General features: G+C 39.5%; 1 protein-coding gene across 4 annotated transcripts in view; it reads left to right on the forward strand.

The window, feature by feature from the left end:
• Positions 1–12,075, forward strand: part of RELN (reelin) — a 521,022-nt gene that overhangs the window by 431,667 nt on the left and 77,280 nt on the right. For all 4 annotated transcript variants that reach the window (XM_067745999.1, XM_067746000.1, XM_067746001.1 and 1 more), the window contains exons 35-40: positions 1,693–1,833; positions 1,939–2,116; positions 5,950–6,034; positions 6,861–7,043; positions 9,526–9,697; positions 9,790–9,892. In XM_067745999.1, the coding sequence (XP_067602100.1) occupies positions 1,693–1,833; positions 1,939–2,116; positions 5,950–6,034; positions 6,861–7,043; positions 9,526–9,697; positions 9,790–9,892 (862 nt within the window). The remainder of the gene's footprint in view (positions 1–1,692; positions 1,834–1,938; positions 2,117–5,949; positions 6,035–6,860; positions 7,044–9,525; positions 9,698–9,789; positions 9,893–12,075) is intronic.

Raw genomic sequence — 12,075 nt, forward strand, 5'->3', positions numbered from 1 at the left:
CTCATCTCCTCTTGTGTCCCTCCATCTTTGGACTTGTAGTGCTTCCTGACTTTGTTAAACTCTGGTTTCCTCACTGCCCCCATGCTCTGCCATGAACTGTGCATCCAATTTCTTGTGTTAAATTCCCTCTGTGTTAAATATTTACAGTGGTTTCCATTTTCCTCGTTCAATTTGGATTCAGAGAGGCACAAACAAGTGGCAGAGAAAAAAAAAACAAACACAGGAAATCAAAGCGTTTTAGTATATAACCCAAAATAGTTTCCTGTGGACCTCAGAGCTTTAAAGAGTGCTAACTTGTAGCTCATTTATTCACTTTATTTTTATTCAACAAACATTTATTGAATATCTATTATGTTTTAGATCTCTGACACAAAATGAATAAGTTGATGCTAGGATCCAAATATATTATTTAGGGTAACAGGTATCTAAACAGTTATCTTATAAAATGATAGCAGAAGCAAAACCCAATGGTATTATTGAAACACAGGGAGATACTACCTAACTCAGTTTGGGGAGATCGGAGGGAGATTTCTGGAGGAACTGATGTCTGAGCTGAGTCTAAATAAGTGAGTAGAGCTTGTCTGAGTGAAAAGCACTCGTTGGGGAGGAGGGGCGTATGTGCTGTTGTAAACCGAAATAGAATCCCAGAGGCCAGAAGAAACAAGAGTTTATGGGGAAGTGCAAGGATTCCATGCTATCAGAGTATAATTGTGAGGCAATAGGGGAAGACGAGGCAAGGGCAGAGGGCAGACAATGAAAGGGCCGTGTATTTATTAGAGGTTTGGCCTTGACATTGCATGTGTTGGGGAACCATTTCAAGGGTGTAAAGCTGAGTGTCGATGTGACTAGATTTCTGTTTCAGAGCCACCATGCTGGCAGCTGTGTTGCATTGAAGGAGAACTTGTGTAGGGGAAACTATAGCACTTGAGATTTTAGTGTTGAAATTCCACTTCAAGTCAGCTGTGTTCTCCTTTCCAAATAACTAACACATTTCTACTGTGCAATCTGTTCCTAAGTAAGAGACTGCTGTTTGGTAAGGCTGCACGTATTTCTGGATAAAGTGGTCTTCTGACAGTATATTCCAAATAACAGACTGCAAATATAATAAAAAACATGGGAGTACATCACATCATTCTAGTCTTCACCTTTAAGGGAGCCAGGCCCTCAGGAACCAAAATAGAGGCAGAGGTTGGATAGGCTTCCATTTACTACCTCAGAAACCATTTAGGGAGCAGTAGAACAGAGACCTCATGGCAAGACCTTTGTAAGATTCCAACTTATACGCATGTTTATCATCCTCAATCTCTTTCCCAGTACTGAAAAGTAGTAAAAGCCTGAAAGCAAAAACTAAGGTTCTGCATGTAGTTCAAACACAGAATAAAGTGATAGTTCAAAGTAACTCTCCCATCTCACATGTGTTCAGAGGCTCTTGTATGAAAGAAATGGTGAAATATTTTTAAAGCATGTTTTCTACTCTCCTGTGTGTGGGTCAAGAGTAAACAACATCCATTACTTGGTATGAAAACGAAGTGTCTCAAATAAAGAGGGAACTGGAACCCAGAGAGGGCACTTTAAAGGGAAAGAATTAAAATAAATGTTTTTGTGCTTTGAAGGTTGCCATTCAAACCAAGTGTGGTTTTTTTTTTTTTTGGTTGTTTTCTTTTGTTTGTTTGTTTGTTTGTTTTTGCTTAGCTCTCCCAGGACCCGGTTCAGATGGATCCAAGCCAACTACACCATGGGGGCTGACTCCTGGGCTATTGATAACGTTGTGCTGGCCTCGGGGTGCCCTTGGATGTGCTCAGGACGAGGGATTTGTGATGCTGGACGCTGTGTGTAAGTTAATAAAACTGGCAGATTCTTTCTTTGTAATGCAGAGATAAAGATGGCTTCTTGATCTCACGACAGATAATTCCTTTTCTCCGCTCATTTTTTTCTTAGGTGTGACCGGGGCTTTGGTGGAACCTACTGTGTTCCTGTCGTTCCTCTGCCCTCGATTCTTAAAGATGATTTCAACGGGAACTTACATCCCGACCTTTGGCCTGAAGTATATGGTGCAGAGAGGGGGAATCTGAATGGTGAAACCATCAAATCTGGAACATCGCTCATTTTTAAAGGGGTCAGATAAGATTCTTCTTCACTACCACTGAATTCCCTACTTTACTCACTGCTCCACACACATGCATTTCTGTTCAGATGATGTATTATTTTATATATAGTTATTGTCTTCTAGGACATATCATGGTTTTAGAAGTCAGGATAGTGTTGGTTTGGGCAGAAGAAAATGAGGTATAAATTGGAAGAGAGAATTAGGGGCCATCTGGACTGCTGGTAATGTTCTGTTTCCTGAGTTGTATGGAAATTACGTAGCTGTGTTACTTTGTGATAATTCCATCATAATTTGATACTTTCCTTTATGTAATTTATATTTCAGTAAAAAAGGGTCCTTAAGGAACATGAATATGCTCATGTCAACAAAAACAACAAAAAATGTTTCCTCTTATATTCACTGCAGTCACTTTTTATGATCACTTAGGCATAAAATTTTTCCTTTGCTTTGGTAATCAGACCTTCTTTCCTCTCTGCTGGAATTATATATGTAAAAATTATATATATACTACTTCTAGAATCTTGACTTCTAGAATGTAGCATTTTATGTGTAATTAAGTATCTAACTTAGAATATTTTTTAATTGATTTTACGGAAGGTCTTTGCTTTTTCCTTTCACTTTCTTTCTTTTCCTCCTACCAATACAACCAGTTGGTGACTTTAAGAAAACCAAACATTTAAGCCAAGTTAAATAACATTCTCAAACATCATTAGTGTATTTTTTGTATTTCAGCCTAGATGTTGGTTAGAGGGTTGGTAAACAATTGTGTGAAACAGTGCTGAGCTGACACATCTTCATATGTGAATACATGCTACATCCTGTCTCACTCAGCTGGGGAAATCGGCTAATCTAGGTGTGCAAATGAAATCTTTAACAAAAATCTGCATGGGTTTCTGTACATCCTTAATAATTAACACCTAGCAGTTAGAAAATTAGACACCCTGGAACTTTTTCAATTACAGCTAATAGATGCTGACTGTCATCCTTGTTTGAATCCAGAATTCTTCTCAAGTTTTAGATGAGATAGAAAAAGCACTTTAAGGGTCAGAGAGATTTATAAGTCCCTGAGTGCTATAAGGGGCCAAAAGAAATTGAGGCAGGACATTTCGGGGTGGAATCTTCTGTTTTTTTGTGTGTATGTTTTTAAGTCTTGTCTGAGACTTTAGCTCTCATTGCCACTATCTACTTGAAGCAGTTGACAAGACCAAAAAAGATAAAGTCCTGTGATTCAAATATCTTTACCTGATAAAATTTTAAGCAGTAGAATTAAACTGGTCTCTAGATCCTATAAACAAGGAAGACATATAGTCTTTTATATGTTCCCTGTAGCCATCCAAATGCAAGGGCAGCCAAGCATTATATGTGTTGGACATATTATCTATCAGCTCTGCAAGATGCAGAGAGGGCTCAGCGTGTGCCATTCAGTAGGTTGTAGTTTGACCTAGAAAGGCATTCTTTTGTGAAAAAGGAAATGATAGGCTCTTTTTAATGTTTATAGATTCAGGAGTGCTATCCACTATTAAAATAGCTTCACTTTTAGCACAATGGATTACTGAATCTGGAAGAGGATGAGAAAAAAAACATCTGTATGAACTAGAATATATACAGAAGCTGGGCATGACAGTTCCACTGGGCAATTATCAATATCAAGTGCTTAACTATAAACAAAATTTTAAATATGAAAGAAAGATACCTTCATAATTACAGATCATGCCAACTTTCAACAAAATTTCTCCTACAAGGGACTTCCCTTGGCCTTATAATGCAGGATCTGCCTTATAATGCAGGAGACACAGGTTCGATCCCTGGTCAGCGAACTAAGATCCCACATGCTGCAGGGCAACTAAGCCCGCGGGCCACAGCTACTGAGCTTGCGCACCTCAACTAGAACCCACGCGCCACAACTACAGAGCCCACACACCCTGGAGCCTGCGCACCACAACTAGAGAAGAGAAAACCCGCACACCACAACTAGAGAAGAGAAAACCCGCACACCACAATGAAAGATCCCACCTGCCTCAACAAAGGTCGTGTGTGCCGCAACTAAGACCCGATGCAGCCAAAAATAAATAAAATAAATAAATTTTTTAAAAATTGCTCCTACAAGATACACTATAAAATGGGTTCTTTTATGGCTGACTTATATTGACCCATGGGAACAATTTTATACTCACATTCCATAATCAAGGGGGAAGAACAATCATATTCCTTTATCTTGATGTTGTCAAGGGATATTTATGAACTGGATCTATTAACTACCCACCTCAAAGCTTTTTCACTGTATTGATAAGATGAAGAAGTGACCTTTCCCCATAAGCTTAACCTCTACATGGCGCCAAGCTGTAAAAACATCCAAGGCCTTCTGTTTGTAAGTGTATGAGGCAGAGGGTAAGGATATAAAGACATGCAGTGATCAAGCATCAGGGACTGAGCAGGGCAGTGAGTTATTATGATAAAAGAAAAATAAGACTGGAAATATAAGGCTTTTACACAGCAGCCTTTAATCCAGGAAGTTTGAATCTATGCTTTGTGAAGTTCAAGGGTGGGTATAAATGCAGTTGCTTTTTCATTACCATATCAAATAATTCTCAAATTCTAAATTTAACATTAGCTGGATATCTCTCCCCAAACCAAAAAATAATTTAATAAACAAAATAATGGTATCTTAAAGGGTGGAGGATAAGTTTCAGAATCTGACATATCTAAGTTCAAATCCTGCTATCCTCACGTTTGCAATCTTGGGTAAGTTACTGTCCCTCTCAGATTTTGTTTCCTTATCTGCAACAGGAAGATAATAATATATTTCCCTTAGGAGTGATAGGTGCTTCTTAAAGGAGTAAAGTGGTTCTTTTAGAACCCAGCATGTTGTAGGCACTCAATATATGGTTACTATTACAAAATCAGTCCTATTTAAAATTTTTCAGCTATTGAAGAATGTACTCTATAATAAATGTTAAGAAGAAGAGGAAGAATTTGCTTTCTCTACCTAAGATTCCATTTGGTATTTGTTAGTTGATAATTAAGAAATCAATAGACAGTGTCCACTCAGTATCACACAGCCCCACACCACCAAAGAGCCACTTCATTCAGAGTCAGACCTGAGAAACCGAAAGGCCTGTTTGTACCTAGGACATCTGCATAGTGAAGTTCTGTTTTACTGGCTGTCACCGCAACCCTGTGTACACACGGAGAAAACAAGCTATGGAGCTGTCAATCCCAGGCAACCAGAAATAGTTAATTAGCAGAAAAAATTACTAAAGCCAATATGATCACTTTCCGCCTTCCTTGGCTTCTCTGCATGAATGGTTCCAGCCTGGGCTTGGGGACTTGCTTAGTTATGCCTTATTTAACTTGACCAACTGGAGGGTGTTGTGTCAGCCTGAATGAGAGCTTCCCAGGGCCGTCACAGCACGCAAATGAGTAAGTTCCTAAGACTCTATGGAACCCTGAAAAAGTTACCTATTAGCTCCCAGCTTCCAGCAGGAGCACTTGGCACATTTTCCGTCTGTTTCCTCGTTATTCCTCTCACAACATGCTGTGATCAAAGGAGGCTGTTTTTTAAAAAGGCCTGTAGATATGTAATGCTATCATTCTTGCACTGCTTTCTATAAGTCACAGCAAAGTGTGACTTGGAGTTGAGACAATGAGATATTGTTAGTTAGGCATAGGGAATGAAAGCCATTGAAAGGGGAAATGATCAATTTTTCCTTCCAAACTGGACCAAGTATTGCTTCTTGATCATTATGTATCATTTAGCTAATGTAAGTTAGATGTATAAAATCAAAGGAAAATAATTTTGCAAATGAAATGAGATTGCCTAACATATGTGTTTTTGTTTACAGGAAGGACTAAGGATGCTCATTTCAAGAGATCTAGACTGTACCAATACAATGTATGTTCAGTTTTCACTTCGATTTATAGCAAAAGGTAAGCCTTTCTATGAGTATGAATTCACTATTTCCCTTCAAGCAAATTTCCCCATGTATAATTCCTCCTCCACAGAGAAGTAACAGATTTGAGGCCTATTAATTTTGTTATATGGGAGAGCTAACATAAATTTGAGTACATAGTGTTCACAAATGTTCTATACTATATATTCCTTTTAATATAAGGGTAAGATAACTACTTGTTTTATAATAATTTCATACAGATGTAGTAATCATACTAGTCCTGTGGTAGTTAAGTTTATCATCATGTCCTTGAGTCTTTTTTCCACCACTTCTTTCTAGCCGTAAGAAATTTAAATTTAAGAAATTTAACTTATGGAAACTTGGGATTTTCTTTCGCAGATGTGAACGGTGAACCCCAAAAGTCAACTCTGTCGTTCTGACCTTTCATATTAACTAATTTTCTTGACAAGTAATGCCATTTGGATATAATAAATTCTCAAGTAGATTTTCTGTGTATTCTGGGATTTAAATGTTTGGCCCTTTGTAGAACTGTGATGCCTACAGAATAAAAAAATTTTGATGTACTATTTCCTAGATGAAATACAGAAAGATATGTGTTCATATCTAAGAAAAAGAGGGAGATACTATTGTGTGAAAATGCAAGATTTGGTGTGTGTTTTGAGATATATTTATACAGAAATCCCAACCCATCATCACTTTGTTGCCTCAGAAGCATTTGGACTCTAAGGTGTCTATGTGAATATAAGTCAGCTTATGCATCAATACAAAAAAAATAGTCTAAGATCATACCACTTCCCCATTTTTATAATGATGTGTTCATGCCTCTGTTACCTTCTTTCTAGGTACCCCAGAGAGGTCCCACTCTATTCTATTACAATTCTCCGCGAATGGGGGAATCACCTGGCACCTGATGGATGAATTTTACTTTCCTCAAATGACCAACATACTTTTCATTAATGTTCCCTTGCCATACACTGCCCAAACCAACGCTACAAGATTCAGACTCTGGCAACCTTATAACAATGGTAAAAATGCACATGTTCTCCTGTGATCAAAACTGACTGCTGCACGTTAGCATGCTTGCTCCTCAGGTGTGGAGGCAGGGTTTGTCAGCTGAGTGGCTTCTCTATCCACAGTACCTTTTACATGCTTCGCTTTTGAGGAGTCGCAAGGAATATTTAGCTTTATATATCTTTATCTTCATACTTGACTATGTATTGTCTTCGGGCTTGACTCCTAAGTTCTCTTGATGTAAATACAGCTAAATACTGTCACAGAGCGAAGGTTTTTAAAATTTAATCCACCTCTACCATTAGGTATTCATCAGTTGTAACTACATTTTTTACTGAATTCATTTAGGAATACATAGTTCTTTTTTTTAAAATATTTATGTGTTTTTGTTTTTGGGGGGGTTTTTTTTTGGCTGCCTCGGGTCTTAGTTGCGGCACGTGGGATCTTTCATTGTGGCGCGCTCTAGTTGTGGCGTGCGGGTTTTCTCTCTCTAGTTGTGGCACGCGGGTTCCAGAGCACATGGGCTCTGTAGTTTGTGGCACTTGGGATCTCTAGTTGAGGCACGTGAGCTCGGTAGTCGTGGCACATGGGCTTAGCTGCCCCGCAGCATGTGGGAACCTAGTTCCCCGACCAGGGATCGAACCCGTGTCCCCTGCATTGGAAGGTGGATTCTTTACCAGTGGACCACCAGGGAAGTCCCCATAGTTCTTCTGAGTATGGCACTTCATTAGTGAGATAGAACAGCATTACAGCAAAAGCCGTGACAAAGTGAGAGGGACTGACACAAAGCAGATAGTGCCTGAGATAAAATATTCTTATCACATACACTTGCCTTAGTGATAAGCTAACGTGAATGTATAATTTAACAGTATTTTCAAATGGCGGTTACAGAGAAGGATTTTACAAATTTATAATGTTTTATTGCTTCCTGTAATTCTACTAACTACTGATTATAAAGGACCAGACTCTACCAAATTATGTATTTAATGTCCTAAGTAAGCACAGAGACGTCATATTAAGCAGATTCTTTGCAGAGGTAACACAGAAATGGATAAGAAAGATGTATTTCCATCTCTAAAATTTAACCTGAACATTTCCTTTATAACTAGTAAGTCAAAAAATAATTTTAATTTACCGTGAACAGAAAAAATAATCTTGTATAATCACTGAGGAAAAGTCCAAAAAAGAAATGCAACCTGGGCTTCCCTGGTGGCGCAGTGGTTGAGAGTCCGCCTGCTGATGCAGGGGACACGGGTTCGTGCCCCGGTCTGGGAAGATCCCACATGCCGCAGAGCGGCTAGGCCCGTGAGCCATGGCCACTGAGCCTGCGTGTCCAGAGCCTGTGCTCCACAACGGGAGAGGCCACAACAGTGAGAGGCCCGCGTACCACAAAAAAAAAAAAAAAAAAAGAAATGCAACCAGTTTCACAGTCCAGAGGATAGTTGTCTTCATGTTATGTTTGGAATGCTCACCAGTTGTTCTTCATTGTTTTCACCAACTGCTTCCAAAATAAGAAAAGGGAAGAAAGCTACTAGGATTAGAGCAGTGATAGGATTAGAGAGGGAGAGGCACATGTGACTTCATTTAAATCATCAGGTTGTTTCTACAGGCTCCTCTTTACAGATCCTTTTTTATATTTTGTAAGAATTCTACTAAAAGTAGGAATCAGTGAAAAAGCATCCTTGAGGAATCTTGTTTCTGCTTCGTATGGTCTTATCACCTTGTTTCCAGTTAAATCCAAGCAATGCTTTACAAAAGCACTGAGCTCACCCTTCTTATCTGCTCAGTTATATCTTCCTTAAACACCCTGCCTAAGTCGCTGAGTCAAATTCTGACAGCCTAAGGAGTGATTTTCCTAGTTTTCTGTATGTCCCCACATATCTTCAACTAAACATACAAGTTTTGAGACGCTTTAAGGGGAAAATAAAGTATTATATAACACAGAATATTTTCTTCTGTGTAGTTTTTAACACCTAAATAAAATTGTGCATCAAGCCAGTGTTATAATGGCCATGATCCTTCAGCCTGAAGGAAGCATGATTCTAAGTCATGAGTTGACTCTAAAAAGTCCTGAGTTACTCCATGAATAGACTAGTTAGTGTAACTCAGTACTAAATCCACAGGCTGACCACCCATCCTCACAGATGCCGGTATCTTACAGAGTCCCCTAAACCGTGAAAGCATAACTCAAAGCCCACTCTTGCGGTGGAGGGTCCATAGCACCGCTGTGACAGGAAGGGCAGCAGACTCTTACCAGCCTTCTGAAATTACTGAAGCTGCTCCGTGCAGTGTCAATTTAATAGCCCTGAAAGCTTAATTTTTTCACACTTTAATCCGTGTAAACACACTTACATAGTTTGTGCTTCTTTGTCTAGAAGGCATTTGTTTAATCGGTTGTTACTGAGTTCCCTCTGTCCTTTACTTTCTTCCAATGAGCAAAAATGTCCACCTGATTTTCACCATTGAAAAAACTTGCTTTATCCAAAAATGCCTTAGGTAAGAAAGAAGAAATCTGGATTGTTGATGACTTCATCATCGATGGAAATAATTTAAACAACCCTGTGATGCTTCTAGATACTTTTGACTTTGGGCCCAGAGAAGACAATTGGTTTTTCTACCCTGGTGGTAACATTGGTCTTTATTGCCCATATTCTTCCAAAGGAGCACCGTAAGTACTTAATTGAGAAGGTAAAAATAAAACCCCTGCTCTATACAGGTCACAATGATCTTTTGCCTAAATGGTGTTTTCTTGTATAACAGCGAGGAAGATTCAGCTATGGTGTTTGTTTCAAATGAAGTTGGTGAGCATTCCATTACTACTCGTGACCTGAATGTGAATGAGAACACCATCATACAATTTGAGGTACTTGATTTTGTTCTATTAGAAATGCTTTAAATTTTGTCTTGAACAAAAGCTAGGAAAGAGGAGGAAAGTCTCAGATGATTTCATGCGTTATGACTTTCCATCTTTGTGCAAGGACAAAAGAGATTTTACATCATAATTCACTTTTATTAGCAGAACCAATTGTTCTACTAAGGTTTATTTCTGAATTTTGCTCCTTTATTTATGACATACTCTCCTCACCTACTACAATGGGAAATTGTCAAAATAGCTTATTTCAAACATTATAAAAATGAAAAGGACCATACTATTCTAGTAGTATTATAGTCACAATTTTTATATATTACTTAGGATCCAGGTCAATGTAACTATACCATGCCAGCACATTTATATAATATTTATCATGGTGTCATGAATTTTACAGATAAAATAATACTATACTGTTTCTTATCATTTCTGGGTATTTCATGAATATTCACGGACTCATATTTTTCAAGACAGCAAACTAATAATGTATAAAAGAAAAACGTTTATATATTTCAAAAGCTTAGATAAAATCAGCAGAACCAAAGGTACATTGTGCTAGGGTTCAATAGTATTAACTTTTTTTTTTTTGGCCACACCACATGGCATGAGGGATCTTAGTTCCCCAACCAGGGATAGAACCCATGCCCCCTGCAGTGGTAGCATTGAGTCCTAACCACTGGACTGCCAGGGAATTCCCATTAACTTTTTTTTTCTTTTTCTTGTTTAATTTAATTTTTATTTCTTATCAGAATAAATTTGATTACAATGTTGTGTTTGTTCTATGTGTACAGAATCTGGTTCATTCATACGTATACATATATCTAATCAGGTTTAGACTCTTTCCCATGTTGGTCATTAACAGAGCGTTGAGTAAACCTCCCATGGCATCCATTAGGTCCTTCTTGATTATATATTTTATATGAATTATTAAATGCATGTTAACCCCAACATCCTAATTTTTCCATTCCTTTCACCTTTTTCTAAGTCTGTATGGGCCTTTCTCTGTGGAAATATGTTCATGGGTATCACTTTTTAGATAACACTAGTAAATGATATCATCGGATATTTGTCTTTCTTTTTCTGACTTACTTTGTGTAGTATGATTATCTCTAGGCTCATCTGTGGTGCTGCAAATGGCACTGTTTCATCTTTCCCATGGCTAATATTCCATTGTGTACATGGACCACTTCTTTTTTGTCTGTTCATCTGTAGATGGACATTTTGGTTGCATCCATGTCTGGCTATTGTAAATATCGCTGCAGTGCACGTTTGGGTGCCTGTGTCTTTCTGAATTCTGGTCTTCTCGGGTTATAGGCCCATTAGTGGTTCGGCAGGATCATATGGTAGCTCAATTGTTACCTTTTAAAGGCACCTTCATTCTGTTCTGATTAGTGGCTGTTACCAGTTTACATCCCAGCAACAGCATAGGAGGGTACCCATTCTCGGAAACCCATTCAGCATTTATTGTTTGCAGACATTTTTTTCTGATGGCAATTCAGACTTGTGTGAGGTGATACCTTTTTGTAGTTTAAATTTGCATGTCTCTAATAATTCTTGATGTTGAACATTTTTTCATGTCTCACGCGGTTGTAGGTAGGAGGCCTCAGTTCCTTGCCACATGGATCTCTCCTTAGGGCTGCTTGAGTGTCCTCATGACATGGCAGCTGGCTTAACCCAGGATGACTGATCCAGCCCGCGGTCCCCAGGACTGTCGTGGCTTCGGCTTCAGGGGCCCCTCCAGAGCCGGCAGCCTCAGTGAGGCCGCCCTCCCCTCAGGCTCCGGGGCAGTTCAGTGACAGTGGAGGGAAGAGACCCCGAGCCAGGAGTTCCAGCTCTGTGGAAATGTGGGCTCTATTCTGGGCACAGGGGGTGGGACCGCTGTGCCCCAAGGCCTTCCGGGAGGACCCCATTAACTTTTTTTGTGTGTGTGGTACGCAGGCCTCTCACTGTTGTGGCCTCTCCCATTGTGGAGCACAGGCTCCGGACGCACAGGCTCAGCGGCCATGGCTCACGGGCCCAGCCGCTCTGCAGCATGTGGGATCTTCCCGGACCGGGGCACAAACCCATGTCCCCTGCATCGCAGGCGGACTCTCAACCACTGCGCCACCAGGGAAGCCCCCCATTAACTTTTTTGTTGTTGTTGTTGTTTTTGTTTTTGCGGTACGCGGGCCTGTCAC

The sequence above is a fragment of the Pseudorca crassidens genome, chromosome 8 (assembly GCF_039906515.1).
Source record: "Pseudorca crassidens isolate mPseCra1 chromosome 8, mPseCra1.hap1, whole genome shotgun sequence".
In the NCBI taxonomy this organism is placed as follows: Eukaryota; Metazoa; Chordata; class Mammalia; order Artiodactyla; family Delphinidae; genus Pseudorca; species Pseudorca crassidens.